Below are 19293 nucleotides of genomic sequence, written 5' to 3' on the forward strand. Positions count from 1 at the left end.
AAGAGTAAAGTGAGCAAAACGCTCAGATATCTCTTCCTTTAGAGTTCATACCGATCTATAAGTGCATTTATGTTGCGATCTTACCTTTACTGGTCGGTTCCATAATATATAATTATGTACATGCATGTCTAATTGTTCTTGCCTGCAATTCCAGGTTGAATGATAAAAGTGATACCATCGTACGTTTTATTGCATGTTATTATTACCAGTGAGTTGAATTGAATCTATTGGGCTCTGTGATGAGCATTGAACTGATATTAGTTGAATTATTGGAAATAAGATCTCAAAGTAGTGTGATCGTTGAATTTGCTTGCTGATAGGAATATTTCCTTGCTATTGAATTACCATTAAAAGCCTTGTGATACATTGCTATTGTGTAATATTGATACAGGGTTACGTGTATTTCTTTTCCCTATTATTGAAATGTCTAGATTTGTGTTGCTTTTGATTGCTACTGCTTATTATTGCTTAAATTCATGATTTGTGCTCATGTGATTGTCTAATTATGCCCGGGTGAGTTACATTTTGCACATTCCTTTTCCTTATTGTGTCATGATTGATGATGTTTTCCTTTTAAGAGTAATCCACTCGTGATTGTTGTAACTGTTTGCATCGTGAGCTAGACGCGTTCGTAGCGCTGCGTACACCTCTAGGCCCCGGGACCCAGTACCATAACCATTGCCTTACCAGCAGACCTCAAAGTCTTGTTCCAGCTTCTTCCTTTCCTTTTTGGAAGGTGGAAAATATTGTGAAAAAAGAATGTACTTTTTTTTTTTTTTTTTTTTTTTTTTTCTCAACAGATTCCCGACCTCCTCCTCCTCACATTTTAGATTTCATGAATGAGCTTGCAGCAATTGGAATGATGGTTCTTTTCTTATGTGTGATGGTAAATGTCACATGATTGAGTTTAAACCCCAACCCTCATACACACACACTCCTACTGGCATGTTAAAATGACAGTTAACAGTAAGAGCCCTTACACACGAGGACACTAGTGTCCGCCACCGGTGTCGGACACTAGTGTCTTTGCTCAAGACACCACCTGGCAACTAGTGAGCCACTCACACACCTCAGTAGATTCTTTACTTGCCTTGTGAACATTTAATGAAACAGAAAATAAAAATAAACATAAAGGACTTACGTATTTCTTTCTTTTCTGAGAGGGGTTTCTCTTCAAAATCAGGAATGAGTTTCTCCATTATTGCATTCCAGCAGTTCTGCTTTTCTATCTTATTTGCATATCCCTCACAAGATGGGTCCCATAGTGCTGGTAGTTTTTCTATTTCACAAATGAGGTCCTCCGTGTTCAACTTCTCCTCCACCTTCTTCGAAATTGTCCTTTATAGGCCGTCTCCTTCCATCATGGGATGATGGTGGGTGTCAAACTGAGCATGAGAAGCTGGCCAGTGGGCAGCGGTGGCGGACACTGGTGGCTACGTGTGAAAGCTTCCATTTAAAACAATGCTTTGCAGTGAGTGGCAGCAACCGTCAGTGTTCGCCACGTGTTGTGGGAGCGAGACACCAAAATATCTGTTGCCTGGAAGTTGTCTGCTTGGGACACTGCTGTTGCCTCGTGTGAAAGGCTCCATTTGATAATATGGGAGGCAACTAGTGTCCGACACCGGTGGCGGACACTAGTGTCCTCGTGTGTAAGGGCTCTAATATTTGAGTTTTTCTAGTTGCCTTTAATTGCATTGACTTCTGGCGATCATAAGTGTAGCATCTAATTAGGGGAGCAATCCTGTCTCGAGTACGTGAGTTGTGTGTGTGGGTTGTGGAGTTGCTGGCGACCATACTGTGAGTAACGTAAGTAATCGTAGAATATTTGTTGCATAGGCAATCGTACATCGTTCTGGAGTATTGTTTCGAGTTAATCAAGTGTTAAATTGCGCGTGCAAGGTATTAAATTGCTGAAGATAAACTTTGAATTTTGAATCTCTTTGAAGCAGTCATGTGTTTGTGTCGTGGTGGAGTTTGATTTCAGTTGAACATGTTTAGAGTTTATTTTTGTAATAAAAAGTGTTAAAACTCCATATTTCTATTACCGTGCAGTTGTCCTTGAGTATGTGCTGGTATCTGTGCCTTGAACCTGATAACTGAAGTGGTGTGCGTGATAATTCCCCATAGGTGCTATACTTGAAATAAATTACATTAGAATTAAGTAGATTTATTCAATGCTAAGTAAGGAAAATATATACCGACGAATCCATGAATTCTAATTTTATTCTCAACTCTAGCTTCGTAACAGCATAAGCATTTAGAAGTTGGCTTTAATTGCTGCCGCTCGAGTCTTGACCCAATTTATAGTACTGTAGGTACTGGGGTGTCGTCGTTTCGTCCCCTACAGCCGATAAATAATACATTAGGGTGTCAATATTCTTTAATAACAATGTGTAATTAAACTAATTTTGTCCTTTGATAAATAAAATAATTTGCACGACACATTTAATGTGCCTAAATTTGATGTCTGATTTTCACACATGATTAGCCTAGGTCTATTTTCAGCAGTATAATCTCTCGGATACGTAATGACAATTAATATTTAAATTGACAATATCTATATTGTTATGCTTTAGTTGATTATTCCCGTTAATCTTTTTATATTGCCATGTTCTATTTTTATCTCATCTTTTTCATAATTGCTTAACATAATTTACTCAGACTTAACTATTCAAAGTCAAAAAGCAAATAGAAAATAAACAAACGAATATAATTTAGTCTTTTTATCGAATTCATTGCATATTATCGTTTCATCCAGACACGTTGGAAAGCTTTGGGTGTCAAAACTGACGATTATATTAAGAAAGGCTTGCTCTCACGAAAGCTTTCAAGGGTTGATCTTTCTGTAGCTATTCATTTCTTCTAAATAGAAATTAATTAAAATTAGTTTCACATGCATAGCTAGACCTACTACCATAATTATATTATAATTAGCTGAAAGGATAAGAAATATGCAAGGTGACTTTCTCATATAAGTCTATTTCAGATATTTGTTTTTACAATAAAAACTACTGCTGTAATCAGGGGTTGTTCTTGACGGCTGCAAGAATCATACAGGGTGTAACACAAGCGCATGCAATGGAGTTCGTAGAGAGATGTAGGGGGAGCGGTGGATGGGATTAGGCCGATGTTAATAAAGTATCTCCCAATAAAATGTAATATTTAGGTTTTGAAAAAAAAAAAAAAAAAATGCATTCATCATTCAATCTGCTTCCCCCCCTATCCGTGGTGTTCACTGGACACCGATTAAAAACAAAGTAAAATAAGTAAGACTAAACTGAATCACTCATCCAACATAGGTAAGTTTGCTTATTCATTTGAATTATTCATTAGACACCTATCAATGATTTCAAGCGTATTTTTAAAATCCACCTCCAACTAAAGTATTCAGCAGACACCATTCATAGGCGCTAAATTCAAAATTCACAAATGAATGTTGCTCAGTAACATTTATATTACTGTATTGTCTTGCTCTCTTCGAGGAGTTCCACCTCTAGGCCGATGTTCAAAACTGCTGTTCTCTAAACCATTTGATTCATCTATGTATGATTCTCTCCGGTATATTAAGCTTTCTTGATATCTCTCTAACAGGAACTTGCACCGAATGCAGTACAATAATTGTCTCTCGCCCTGCCAGGGATGTTTTTTTAGACCGATAAATGACACATTGACATTAGATTTCCGCGCAGATATAACGATAGCGAAAGCAGTAGAGTGAGGTCGCATGGTTCACACTTAGGTTATTTTTTGTTTTTGTTTTTATCTTTGACAGCATTTTGTGAGTTTCCAGTGTTTTCTGTAAACTCTTAAGAAATGGAATCGTTCAACTACCTTCAACTTAATGTTGAAATGATAATGTAAGGACTGTTTATGCGATACTACTAGTGATAGGTGTCTCCTATCTACTTAGTAATGTGTTATGACGTTTTTAATCACTTCGTTTTGTTCACGTCAATTTTGCTATATGAAAAATAGTTTTACACAATAACATAAGATGTTCTAAAGATATCAGTGACTGTTTTTAACGTCATTACATACGATTTCTTCCATCTTCGAAAAGAAAAATAGATTAATAAGGCATGAATCGTGCGTGAGGCAGGTGAATGAAAAATTATGAAACTGCTACCACTTGTTTGAGCGTCTGTAGTACACTCGACAAGAAAAGTAAAGATACTGTTTTCATTAGCTTTCGTTCATTGAATTTCCCATTTGTTTTTACTGAAAAGACATAATATCGCTAAATTTACTCTAGAATATGAATAGGGGAGAGCGGTGATGATTCGGACAGTGGGATGGTCCGGACAGAACATTTTCTGGAAAACTTAAGGGGCCCTCAGCTCCGAAAAATCACGTGAAATAGCGAGAGTTTGTTTGCTATTGACACATGGCCTTTGGTTGAGAGATGGCTCATACTTTAGCATAGAGGTTAAATTTTGTGGTTTTTCTCATTTCCTATGTAATTTTTGACGTTTGAATTGTAAGGTAGTGAATATGATAAGGAAGTTGATGATCAGTTTGGGTGTGAATTTGTACTGTATGACGAAGATGTTGTAGCTGTTACCCACCTGTAATCTCAAAGGACATAGGGCTGAGGGTGTCATCAAATGGTTATGATCTGTGAGGGATGGTTCGGACAGTCTAGGGTAGGGATGATTCGGACGTGTCCGAATCATCCCTCCTACTAATTAAGATTTTCACCAACAATATTTACGTTATATTTTATGTATCCATTCATTAGCCTCCTTATTACCTTATAAAGGATTTCATAAACCCATCATAGGACCCCTTATTACAAAAAAATAACATATCCTTCGCTTCAGATTGATTCTAGTTCCTTAAAACCTATCATGGGATGAGAGTATGAGAAGAAAACAATAGGAAAGGGATGCTGCTGGTATAGAAATACACTTCAGGAGTTTCGAGAAAAGGGCGGTTCATGTAGAACATGATTATGTGAAGAAAGATAGAAACAGGGTTGACCAGGAGGATTTTCACCGCCTACAAGCACAACCTGCACCATCATCACAACAGCAGTTTTCTCCTGAGAATATTCGACCATTTCCAAAAGCAAGAGAGAGGAAGGAGACAGCTAAAAGCAGAAAGCAGGGAAGATGCAGGATTGCAATGGACACTCCAAAAAAACTTGAACATAAACAGAAAGAACAGAAGTAAAAGCCAAAAATCCCAGCCAAGAAGGAAATAAAGTTTGGAAATGATGCCTTAAGAATATCAAAAAGCAAGAAAAGATACTAAAAAGTTAAACACAGAGGACCAAACCAGTGATGAAGACCTTCATCATGGTTTTGAAGATTTCTTGACAGCTGAGCTTAACAATAATTGTTCTGACATCTTGGAAGAGGAGATCAGAGACACAGAAGTTGGTTTCATTTATAAATTCCCAGAGAAGTGAGACTTTGTTCTTGTTGGAATAGATCCGGTAAAATGTAGGTAAATTAACCAGCAATTTAGACACGTATGATGAATTTCAGATCTCTTATTTAAGAAAATCACAGAAATTTGCTACTAATAGTTTTACATTTCCATAAATTGAGGATAAACCAGCTGTTGGTAAAGAGGCAGTAATTGGAATGCTTCCAATTCCAGTTCAGCATAGTATTAAAAGAAAACAGGGTTATTCCAAAGTTCGTTAGGCCAACATTAGATAAAATTTAGGCACAACAAATGGCATCTATTTGAGTTCCATTTTGTGTTTGGTGTTTACTCATGGAGAGAACAAATACACGCGTATTTCGATTATTTAATTCTTGACAGGCGAGGATATTTCATTTAATTTTTGTTTTGAAGGATACAATATTCTTTAAGCCAACTTTATATTTATTCTCAGCAAACATCGTGGATTTCAGTTACATTTTCTGTCTGCCAATCACCAAGGTAGAGAATAATCTTTTAAGTTGATTTTGTGTTTTTCAGTTAAACATTTCGTATAGTATTTGTTTCATTTATCGTCTGACTTGAAGGTAAATATCAATTATAATAACTGTCTGAATCATCCCACGCTCTTGTCCGAATCATCACCATGGGTGGGGATGATTCGGACATTTTGGAAATTTTTATTTGTAGGCAAATAGCTTCAAGTATAGTAAAGTATACAACTTACCAAATTCACTCGTAAATGTAGGATGATGAGGCTACACATTGACATGTCAGCGACATCTCTGCTCTTTAAACTCTTACTTCTAGATAGAAATTAAAAAAAATTGTCCGAACCATCACCGCCCTCCCCTATACCAAGACCACCGAGATAGAATGCTTGTTCGATGTGACGTGACGACGATGACGTCGACCCTGATAGTCCGACTCTCTGAGTCCGACGCGTGTGACTGGAGACTCACTTCCGACTCTCCTTCCCTTATATCACTTGGACACGAGGTATTTTCGTGGTTCCATTGTTTTATTTATGAACTGGAACATAAAACTTATATGGCATCATGAGGTAGCAAGCCATGGATACATCTAGTGTCCTGTTTTGGACGAACTTACTGTGGTAAGCAGATAAACTCGGCAATAAGTTTCGGGTGCAATATAAATACAGTCTGCATTCTAGGTAAGAATTGTGAGCAACAAGGTCAGGTACAATATAAAGAAAGACTGGTTTGGTCTACATTGAATTTTAGTAGGAATTCATGTCAACCAATGCTTAACAGAGTTGAATAGGTATAGACTAACCTAAGTTAAGGAACTCCCAGTGTAGCCTAGCTAGTGGTGGGGAAATAGGCAAGTTTCCATTGACAATAGTCAAAGGTATGGAACAAACCATTTGGGCCTAGATGGGTTAGGGTGAAAAAAAGTAGACTGGCATAGTATTCTAAGGATTACAGGTTTAAAACAGGAGCCTATATTAGAAATTTCACTAACCTAACCTAACGTATCCTCATTGCATTACTAGGTTTCAGTGCTCATATATACACGTAAAAATATTAAAAGACCATCTTTCTTCTTCCACAGGTAAAACTTCATTACAGATTAATGAAAAGCCATACTTATGCCACAATGCCCTACCTGCAGTTAAGCCTAACTGTACAGTACATGCATTTTTCATCTCATTAAAGTGGTCACTTACGAGAGCTCAAGAATCCTACAGAGGTTCATGACACGAATATCATTAAGCAGATATTCAATAACTCCAGAGAGCTGATACTGCTGAATGTATTTCTAACACTGCAATATATATTGCATTGCTGTTATAAAACTAGTTATTTCATTTTTGGCAATGATTTTAGCTCTAGTTATGACTGAATAAATTTGATTATTCATCAGAGCTGGTAATATGGTGTTTTTGTTATACCTATAGCTGTTCCCCACAAAGTTACTGTACCATCAGGAGAGTGTTTTTTCAAACAGGTCTGCCCAGCATCATAACAACAGGACTCAAATTTTCTTATGTACATCAAGAGTAAATGTAAATCATTACTACCCAATGACAAAATAGTGATACTGATGGTGGATGAAACTCACGTACTTAATACCACATTTTCATTATAAAGGCAAAAATATTATTGGTTCAGCCTTTGGCTATAGTGAAGCTGCAACAGGTGCATTTTACTTTATGTTGAACAGGTAAAGTTAAGTTGCACAAATTCCCAATTAAAGCATAAAAGCTGATGTTCTGCACTGCACACTGAAGAAGGTAATTATAGGCTTAGAAAAAATAATTTTACAGTGTTTTGCATTGTAACATCATAATGCTATCATTGGGAAAGCAATGTCCTATTTTCCCAGCATTCCACAGCTGTCTAAAGTGTAGTATCCTCACCCATTTCAGTGTAACAAATGCCCTTTTTCGTGTGTTTCAGTAAAATTGTTAAAATATATCAGGAATAATTGGCTTGGCCAGAAAGTTATAAATAAAACAATGAAGTTACCTCAGTTTGATGTCAATAATTTGGAAAACGAAACTCATTATGCACCATTCAGCCCTCTGAAAAACTTCATGATAAAGATGTTTACTCAATGAACATTCATATAAACTATATCATTAAAAGCATTATCTACCTACACCTTTGAAAAACAAAATGTTCATTTAGTTTTACAAATATCCAATGAATATATTATTCAAGCTTTACTAACTATTGGCAAAAATCACTCCCTTTTTATTCAGGATGCAAATGTCAAAATTTTGCATTTGGTCGACAATCATGAATTTAAACGTTTAAATGATAGATAAGCTGCCCAATTTGGGCAGCTTATCAATTATGAAGGTTATAGTACAGAAAAACAGAGAAACTAACAATATGGGTTTCTACTAACGTTTCATTGAGTAATTGTTGTTCAAGAAAATAACTATTGTAGCCAAAGAGAAAGTTAGAAAATTTAAATACCAAATAATGACTGTATGTAAGAGAGAATTATTTCATTCACATATAGTAGAAAGAGCCATGTTTTTTTGTGATGTAAACCTATGCACTGCTGTTTATTCTTTGGTAGACTGTATTGTAACTAAACAAATTGTTTTGGTTCAGCATTTTATAATAATCTTATAACTTGTGTTTCGAGTAAGTATTATTTGGTGTACTAATTAGTGTAGATGAGAAAATAAGTAAATTAATAACTGGCAGACCAAAAATGATAGATTTTAGCGAGGGTTTGGTTACATTTCTTTCGTCTGGCAGCATAGTCAGTGCTAGCAGCTCGGACTACCCTTGCTTACGTCACAAAACATTGAACAGGCCTTCTATCTCGGTGGTCTTGCCTATACACAGCAAATTATATCTTATAAGTTAAAACTGCAAAACAAAACCGTTCAGATACTTAAAAACACAATATATGTCCGAAGTAAGTGGAATTTCTCAGATTGATTCGTTCATGGAGATCTGGTAGATAGAATGTGAATTTTTAATTGTAGTGCAACGACAATATTTACTCATTTCCCTTCATGAACGGGGATATTATTGCATCTTCGTAAGTGGCGAATGCAATTATTTTAGTTTCTGCGAATTTATGTTTGTATTCCAAAGCGTTTAAACTTAGCTGACGTCAATGGCAGTCAATGTTGTGACGGTTAAGGTAGGGTGAACAAATCTAGTTGTATGCGCAAGAGTGTTTTCTATGATGTGAGGAAGAACCCTAGAACTTCGAGCGGGAAAGCGCAAGTCACTGGATACTGCGTTACGTAACGGATTTCACACTTTGATTACTTTGACATTGACATGGATCGAATGCTAGTTGCTGTTCACAAAACTACTGTCCTTAAACACAAATCTTTATCAAGGTTAAAGTAGCATGTCAGCTCAAAGATTTTCTGGCTATATGCTCCCATTACAAAGCAGTACGTAGTAGCTTACAGCCCTACACGACTGCATTTCTTTGCCGCAAGTCTGAAATATCTCCCAACACATCAGCATTTTTTGAACGATATAAAACTTTAATTGCCTGTGCAATACATATTGAGTTATTTGTGGTTATAAATATTTTTACCTAACACAGCTTTTTCCGTGAATGATTTGTGGATGAAACCCGATTTTCAAAAGTACACACTATAATATTATCAAGAGAGCAAGAATGACCGCAGCCTGTGTCTAAAATTTTCCACGTCTTTTTACAATCTTTGAATGTTACGGCAACTGTCGAATGAAATCAAGATTAGGGTATGAATTCTTTAGAGAATTAACTTGAATATTATGATCCTTCAAATTTTACCTGGCATAGTGCAGCACGATCTTGGCAGTCATTTCACCGTTTCCCAGGTATCTGTGCACCGATTCATCGCTTTTTCTTCTGCCTTTCCCCCGTCACAAGTCTGTCACCAATAGTAATTCTCTCTCTCTCTCTCTCTCTCTCTCTCTCTCTCTCTCCTCTCTCATCTCTCTCTCTCTCTCTCTCTCCACTTCTAAAACATACTTTAAAAATATATATATTACCACTCAATCTCCCAAAGAAAATATAATGAAATTAAGTAGTTATAATGGTCCTATGCTTTCACGTAAGCACAGTCTTCTCTCTCTCTCTCTCTCTCTCTCTCTCTCTCTCTCTCTCTCTCTCCACTTAAAACATCTGAAAAAATAATATCACTCAATCTCTCAAAGTAAATCACCACCAGATCTCTCTCTCTACTTTTGAAACATTTGAAAAAATAGTATCACTCAATCTCTCAAAATGAATATAATATGCTGGGGTCACACATTCACGTATCACGACGGCGTATGCCCACGTATGTGGATCTTGGGCATCATCGCGGTGAAATGACCTTGAACAGCTGGTAAACAGGACACGGACTACCGGACGTAAAGCCAGCGACGTAAATTGCGCCGCAAATGTACGTGCAAAGAAAGCAAGGTCGGACGTCTACCTGGAACTTACGCCGATCAACTTCACGTCAAGACCACGCCCACCGTTGTGGGGCTGTGCTGTTGCCAGGGGTATGAGCACATTACTACAGTTTTTAATTTTTTTTTTTTTAATTTTTATTCTGTTTGAATCCGCGAAAGACATCTACAACACAGCTGAATATTACAGTTGAAAATTATATGCACACAAAATCGAGATTTATTATCATTGAGAGAGAGAGAGAGAGAGATTTACCAAGATATATACTTTCTAATTGTACAACAAAAACATTTCAGTAGACGCAATTAGAATAATGGTTGTAAATGAGCACATCACTGATTATATATTAACCCCATTGTTTCTGAATGATATTTATACAGCAATAACCAAGTAACCAGTCGACAAGGAATACCATACGTAGTTTTAGTTTTTTAGGAATTATGATTTATGAACGCTTTGGGAGCTCTTATATAAGATTAGCACTAGAATTGTCTTGCTTCGATTTTACCATTCAGACATACACTTAGACGTTATAAAAACTGTTTGACTATTGGGTCTGTGGCTTTATTTATTTTAAGCGCATATAGATAAGAATAACATCTAATAACTTATCAAACATTCTTAAAAATAAATAGGAATTCTACCTATTCAAGATAATATTTTTTTAGATGTATATAGGAATTCCTCTTAGATATTTACATTATTTGTTACATCATTATTGTAAGACTGCTATTCAGAAGAAATAAATATCTTCGACACTTTCATATCTGAGAATACCGTGTTACCGGGGAAAGTGTTCATGTGTGTGTGTGTGTGAAAATTATTCTAGCAGATTATACTATACGTTTGCTGTCTACAAGTGAAGTCTTTTGTTATTTTTGCCTAAGCAGTAAAGGTTATTTCAAAAAGGACTACTAGACATCCTAACAATTGTGCTTCGTCAGAAATTTCCCCAGTATTTTTATATTCGTTATCCATTTCCCACTCGCCTTTTAGTGAAACCTTGTCTCCATATTCTGAATCGTGATCCAGCCACCTGAGACAGAGAAACAGCCCCTGGGCTATGAAGCCATTAGTTCCTGCTCCCACACAAATGGTTCGCACTGCGAATGGGTCCATATAAGTACTCGTCCAACCCGGGATTATTCATAGCCTAAAGGAAACCTTACCAATAACACCAGGCCACTAACTCCTCTACTGTTCCTGCGGTTGCTAATCATAAATTAATTTCTTACTGGAGCAGGTGTGGACAGAACGCGACCGTATAGGCGGTAGATGCCGGAATCCTGTTGACGAAAATGACCCCGGTTGTTGATTTCTGGTTGAGATTTGTGTACCGGAACGCTGGAATACTACCTTGGGAATAGAGCCTGGGGTTACCCTGTATCCCTCTGACAGATTCCAATTCATTGTTTGATTGATGATAGCGGTCAAAAGTCAGGAGAAAGTGGAAATCGTATTAGGAGCCAGTGCTAAAAGATTATTCCAAAATCCGCCATTGTCAATGAAAGAAATAACTGATACCGTCAGGTCTTGGAATAATCCTGTGGCCATATTTTCAAGTTGATTTTCCAACAGATGACCCGAGGGCGCCGACAAGACCTTTTTTACCACGCTACAGCGTTGCCATGTCGTACAGGGTTGTAGATGTGTGAATCGGTTTTGCCGTAGGCTGCAGCGCAATTAGGAGGCCCACGTGCTTCGCGGCGGAAAGAAAACAACGACGGCGAACAATGCAGATGACCCTAGTGCGTACCCCGCAACAGTCACCGTGGGTCCCACGTGCAACGCCTGGAGCTACGTCAGGTGACATTTGGCCTGACCACCCACGACTTGTTTTGAACATTTCAAAACTGGAGCGGGCTACGGCGCCCTAGTGGGCGGAGCTTAACACCCGGACGACACGTCACCGTACGTCTACGATTTTACGTTAGTTTTACGTTACATTTACGGTTTACTGACGTAAGCTGTTGCCAACTACCAATTTCCGTTCATGCGTGGGCGTGCGTGCATTGATACGTGAATGTGTGACCTTAGCATTAAGTATCTTTACCGATAGGCCTATGCTTGCTCGCGCGCGCTCTCTCTCTCTCGTCATAATATTTTATTCTTTACTGTATTGTTCCTCGCGATTTCCACAAGTACTGCCCAAATTTTAAAACATTTTCTCTCATTGTTTAAGATCCATCTTCAATTACGCTTGAATTTTACATCAATTTAGTGTCAAACATTACTTATAAAGTAAAGTTCACAGTAGGTTTTAAAAAAGGACGATTTCATAGTAGGTTTTAAAAAAGGATGATCGATACTCTACCCTGAACTGACGTTGCCAAACCAAGATTAACGAATAATATAGAGCCTGTTTCTACATTCAAGTATAAATGATTATAGGACCTCTACAGAATCTTTATGGTGTAAAGTTAATGGAAATTTAGAAAGCAACAAACGCAATGATTTTGAAGCTCCTCCCCCTTTCTAGAGTTGCCAGGAGTGGCATTATTGAACAATATATGTCCGAAGATTAAAAAAAAAAACTGTATCCTAACTTTCCTTGCAGAGTGTACATGGCCAATTGCATGAACCCCTCAGGGGAAGAAACGTTGTTGAATGAGTGACACTTCATTACAATGGCAAATTTATCTTCATACAAATGCTCTAGTCCCAGAGTACTATATCTGGGACTAGAGGATCTTCGAGATAAAAGGATGTCAGCGTGGAAATTTCCGCATCAGTTACAATGAAATAAAAAGGTTTTCAGAGTTGAACCATGTGATAAATGGCTATCTTTAGGAGCCCCCCTTGCAGCGATAAGGGATCCATATGAGAGAGAAAAAGAAAGGGAGAGAGTTACATTATGATTTGAAGATTTACTCCAGATATCTTCTGTTTATATACATTTCCCCCATATGAAAAACAAAGCCAGTTACAACTCAGATGGTCATCAAAATTAAGCAAGGGAAGGTTCATTAGGTTTGGCGAGGAGAGGAATAAATTTTGGAAAAAGGACCTTTTGTAGTGGAGTTTATTACATACTAAAACAAGTCATATCACAAATATTTGCCATGGATGACAGAAGCTGCTGTTAAGAAATGTAGTTAATATTGTCCCTACTGAGTAGTTTGTGAGACGGATAATTTATTTTCTGTTTCTTGCTAATACATTTATGTAAATAAATATCTCCAGAATAAGATGTGTGCACGTAATAGCTACACAGAGACGCACACGCTTGTGAGACAAAGGGAATCTGCACAATTCCGCCACGCACGTCTTTTCTGCGCTTTGTCTTCCATGAATCACCATCCAGACTCCAGCCTTCTTTCTCACAGTTCTGATTGAAGTAGCCCAGGTCTTCCATCTCTTCTGGCGCCGTCGGGTGCCCAGTTGACGCTACCGTGTTCTTGCGGCGCTTATATATATATATATAATATATATATATATATATATATATATATATATATATATATATATATATGTATATATATATATATATATATATATATATATATATATATATTATAAACATGATTATATATACATAATCATAAGATACAGCAAATTTACACGGAGAAATGTTAGTGACGTATATTTTCAAAAAGAATGTAAAATATAGTCAACGAAGGCAAATTAGAAAGTAATTTCTTATATGTAAAGGGAACTACGATGTTTTTATTTATTTGTAACTGAGATGTATATTGCATTATTATGAAAATCCATTTATTACGTTGTATCCTATTTTCCTTTGGTCAGAATTTGGATGGAGACCTTAGAGTTCTGAGTCATGAAATACTTGTGCCTCATACTTGTTCGTGTCCTTCCTCTGCGCTCTGCAAATAAATAAATAAGTAATTATATTTGTTCACACAACCCCTGGACAGAGCAAACTCTTCTTAGATATAATTTAAAATACTTGATTTTGTTATAACAACATGAGTTCAGTAAAATACAAGAAACAATAGAAAGCTTACATGACCCACAAATTAAACATTCTAAATTAGGAAAATATCTTACGTTGATTGCAGTAAACTGAAGTTTGTTATTTTGAAAACATTGTCAATTACAATTCTGCAAAATAAGCTAAAGGAATTCAAAGATTGATCTACTCTGCCTTTATCCAATCGCAAATTTTAATACACTCACACACACACGCATATATAAATATATATATATATATATCTATATATATATATAATATATATATATATATAACTATATATATATATATATATATATATAATATATATATATATATATACATATAATATGTGTGTTTGATTTTAAATCACGAAAAAGGTAAAAATCGATGAATATGCAAAAAGTGAAACAATGAGATGCTAAGTATTTTCGTATTAAGACAAAAGTACTTTCACTTTTCCTTCGAGGCTGTAACTTTTTTCACACACACACCATCACGTTTTATATATTTCGTGATAAAGTTATTCACACACACAGTTTATATATATATATATATATCATATATATATATATATATATATATATATTTTATATATATATATATATATATATATATATATATATATATTGTAATGTACATACACGCGATGCACGTTGAAGCCCTCAGTGTTAAGAAACCTTCAAAATATAAGTACAATATTTTTTTCACTTATTGTAAAAAAGCAAGGCCACCCACATCAACTCACAGCAGCCGTGTCAGATTTTCCAAAAAAGGAACTTGAACTAATTTGTAAGCAGCTTTTGTTTTTAAGGTATCCTGACCATATAATTGAGAAAGCCATTCACAAAGCAAATGTAATTTTCTACCGACCGCCTCAAGACAATGCCAGAGAGACACCCAACAATAAAATAAAAATCCCACACCTGGACAAGATTAAGATGGTGACACACTCGGAAAATCTAACGCTTTTGCCTTTACCTACCCAACAGAGCTCAGCTATTTTTAACCATATAAATAACCCTATCCACATAATAAACTGTTAATATATCACATATAATTTATAGTAGCAAATGTCTGTACAAAAGGAAGAAGATAGAGTCAGCCTTGATTAAACAAACACAGGTAATGAACATATCAAAGGGTGCCTGGGATTCAGATATCATAGATAAAATCTTCCTTCAACCAACGCTTAAGAAGATTAAAGAGAAATCTTCAACTGGGGTGACCTAGTTAAAGGGTCTACCTGAGGATGGATCTCTTTGTATAAATACTACCTTTTCTGTAACTTTTCTCCTTCAGTACCTAACTGAAGAGAGAGACAGCAGTCTCTGAAATATAGTACTTACTTTCTATATTTTGGCATTTTAAGGGCTCTTTTTATTAGATGGACTTCTGTTGTAACAACATTTTTACCAGTCATTATATATATATATTATATCATATATATATCTCTATATATTATAATATATATCTATAGATATATATATATTCACACACATATCTACAGGTGAAAAATAAGAAGCAGGGTGTAGGTCCTGACCGGTTTCAACTTTATTTCCAAGTCATTGACAAAGGACTGATAAATAGTATTAGAAGTCACAAATATACTATATTCTAGAGAGACAGTACTGATGAACATACACACAACCGTTTGAGACTGCATTGTACCATTCATTATCACATGAGAGCCCGCTCCTCCCCCTCCCCAACGCCCTACCATACTAGCAGTGAACGTGTGCAAGACCAAATTCTCTAGGAACTTAACTTTGACACAGGTAGGAGGTTTTTTAGTTCCATGTGGGAGAAAAAAACTTGTAGCTTTAGGTGGTGAGAGAAAACTTTGTACTGAGGAGTATAACGTAGCTTTGCTTGCTCTATTCCAGTATCTCAGACAATTCTGTGAATTTGTGCAGCTGGATAGAGAATTTTAAAAATTTTTGCTTGGTTCTTTCCATTTTACCTTAACCATTATTGGTTCCGATGCTAACTGTAACATAACACAAGGTATTCTAAGCAATTCAGATGAGCATCGAAGGGTAAGACAAGACCAAGGATTTGCGTTGGTAAAATATTTTTGTTTTGTTTCGTCCTTGAGAGGATAAAATCCCATATGCATTTACATTTTATCAACTGGAATTTACCACGTCAATTTGTGTTGAGCTCTCTGCACTTATGTGGGTGGCATTCATTTACAACCCAGTTGAACCGTTATTTACAGGGATCCAACTGCAATTTAACCCAGTATCTGCATAGAGTTATCCGCATTTAACTGCTAGTTACAGTATTACTCCCATGTCATCTGCTTTGAGTTATTCCGCACGTGTGTGGAATTCATTTGCTGTTCAGTTGAACTGCCTTTGACAGTGGTTAACTGCTATTCCCATGTCAATTGCGTGAGCTTTCTGCACTGTGTGGAGGACATTTAAAGCCCTTTTGGCTATCAGCTCATCTGCTTTTGCACATATTCCAGACATAGGGATCCTTGTTGTTTCCCTGGTATAGCGTTGAGTTATTACACATACCAGTGGCGATATTTGCAGTTTTGTGACTGTCATCCATCTCATCATTCCAGGGTAGTGCCTGTGGATGGTGCTACTAGCGTTTTACCCATGAGTAAATGGCCAGCAGCGCAGCACTGGAGGAGGTTAAGGCCTTCACCAAAACAAAATTGGTCAATTGGGTGAACGACAAGATGAAAGAAGCAGTTCAAGAGAGACCACCAGAGAATAGAGAAGCTGTTGAGAGAGAAGAGAAGCTGCAGAGAGAGCATTCCAGGCTGCCAAAAGAAAGAAAGAACACATCAACTGGCTATGGTAACCCAGAGAGCCCCACTGCCAACCCACAGTGTGACTCCCCCTGTGGCCCCCTCTTTTACAGTCTTACCTCCACAGCATGAGTAGGACTTGGAACTATAGTGAGCCCAAAACCTGGCTTGATCATGCCAAACAGGTGTTTGGAACCTTCAGTCCTACTGTTCAGGAAGTGGCCCTCCTCCTTGGCAAGCATCTTGCTGGCAAAGGGCATACTCATTCCAAGCCCTCCCTCTCAACAAGCGACAGAACCTTTCCCTTGTCTGAGATACAATCCTTGGGGCTTACGAGCTGACACCAGACTGGTGGAGGCAGAAATGGAGGAGCATGCCGAAGGAGGCTAACCAAACCTGGATGGAGTGGGTGGCCAAGAAGACACCAGCACTCCAGAGGTGAATGAAGGCCTCCAACGCAACATCCGTCTAGGAGGTCTTAGAACTCTTCCAATTGGAGGACTTCCTGTCCTATGGTCCCCCTGATCTTGCCATCCATGTGGATGGCAAGATCAGGGGGATTGTTTTAGGGGCAAGGCCCCTAAAACAATTTTGGAGTGTTGTAAATAGGCGGGTGCCTACAACACCTACCATCCACTGCAGTTCTTTATAGAAGATTCACCCCGCTCTCCCTCTCCCCCCTGCTGCCAACTCTCAGCCTACCGAGCGCCCCAATAACCCTCCACTGGAGCTTGTGTGTGGGCGTTGCAATAAACAAAGGCACTCCACAGAGCAGTACCTCTCCAAAGTGGATCCTCCTCAGCAAGCTCTCACTAAAACTCAGAATAGGACTCCCCAACATAGTAAGAAAAACAGCCATTGAAATTGAAACAAAGGCCCAAGCATGATTTCATCAAGAGTTTCTGTAACGCGTGCAAAGTGGATGGACACACTGTTTCATGGTCAGAATGCCCAAAGAAAGCTGTGGTTACTGCCATTGCAATGGCAGTAACCTAGAGATGAAGGACGAATCCTTCATCTCTAGGCCCTACAGCTCCGGGCTCTATATGTATTGTACCTCCCAGAGGTCGCTATCCTGCCCACCAGAGTCCAAGCTTCCGATGACACTAGTGAGCAGATATCCATCATACGAGAGGATTAAAGGCCTTACAGAGCTTGTGTTAATAGACACCAATTCATCCCAACAGAGAGCCTCAACCATGTTAAAATGTTCTTGCCTACTGTCCAGTTGAGAGTCAGATGACCTCACCACTCTAAGATATGTACTATGGTAGTAGCCATCTATATTCCAGGAGGTAATGATGTCCTTCTAGGACAAGATTTTAAGTCTCCTACCTTTCTACAGTCTCAGGTTTCCCCCCTCTTACATAGCTCCTGACCAATCTACAGTCCTCTAAGATCTGCCTCTACACAGCCAGTGTCACTTGAAGGTACCAGGCAGTGCCATGCTCCATCCATCATGGACATTGGGCCATGTTCGAATCCTCTCACTACGCCAGGAATGGCCTCAGTGCCAGTGCCAAGGCAAGACTGGAGTCTCCCTCATGGAGCTCTCAGTCCAGGTTGCTTTTCTTCCTCTGGCTTGGTGCCACTACCAATGTCGGCAATCAAGGACAAGCCAATTCCAATAGGAATCCTCCAGGACACTCATGACCGTAACAGACTCTCAACTAATGGTGCAGCCTTGTAAACCGCACCGGAGTTGGTCGACCCTAATTGTGAGCCCATCACCCTTTGATGACCTCGGGAGACATTTATTGATTCAATTGTCCTGGATGTGACTTGGGGAAGTATTTATTTTTTATTTTTAAACCTGAGTCTGTTTTAAACTTTTATTCTTTGAAAATGGGACAGATGGACCTGAAACGTCAGCAGAAAAAATTCATTAAAAGGAAATAAAAATCTATGGGTGTTCAAGAGAAACCCTGTACCCTTACTTAACCTTATCAATGCCATTTAACTGCAAATAACAATAATAGTCTCCCTGGTGTAGTTTGTCCATAGGGAACACCAATAGATGCTGTAGCAATACGAGTGGGTGGAAGAGCAGCAGTTTCAAGTCTTGGTGACAAAAGGCAAATCTCCTTGCAATCATGTTGCCAGTTGCACATGGATTACGACGCCTCTGTTCTATGTCTGCCATATCTTTTAGGTCATGCTTGATAATGTGACCCAAATATGGAAATTCGTGGATGAATTTGTGGTTCTGCAATTTGCTTAAGCGATCTCGAGAGCATCGACATGCACTGGGTCTTGGTTTCATTGTTTAGGATATCAAATTCCTCTGCATATTGGTGGTAAGTGTCAATGAGTTGTTGGAGACCTTGCACTG

The 19293-nt window shown here is 37.8% G+C and overlaps 1 protein-coding gene across 1 annotated transcript in view; it reads right to left on the reverse strand.

The window, feature by feature from the left end:
* Positions 1–13804: 13804 nt before the first annotated feature.
* The window catches only part of LOC135223343 (reelin-like), a 484942-nt gene continuing 479453 nt past the window's right edge, over positions 13805–19293 (reverse strand). Inside the window, 1 exon segment of the mRNA XM_064261806.1 lies at positions 13805–14108. Coding sequence (XP_064117876.1) covers positions 14048–14108 — 61 coding nt within the window. The 3' untranslated portion in view covers positions 13805–14047.

This window comes from Macrobrachium nipponense, chromosome 8 (genome assembly GCF_015104395.2).
Source record: "Macrobrachium nipponense isolate FS-2020 chromosome 8, ASM1510439v2, whole genome shotgun sequence".
Classification (NCBI taxonomy): Eukaryota; Metazoa; Arthropoda; class Malacostraca; order Decapoda; family Palaemonidae; genus Macrobrachium; species Macrobrachium nipponense.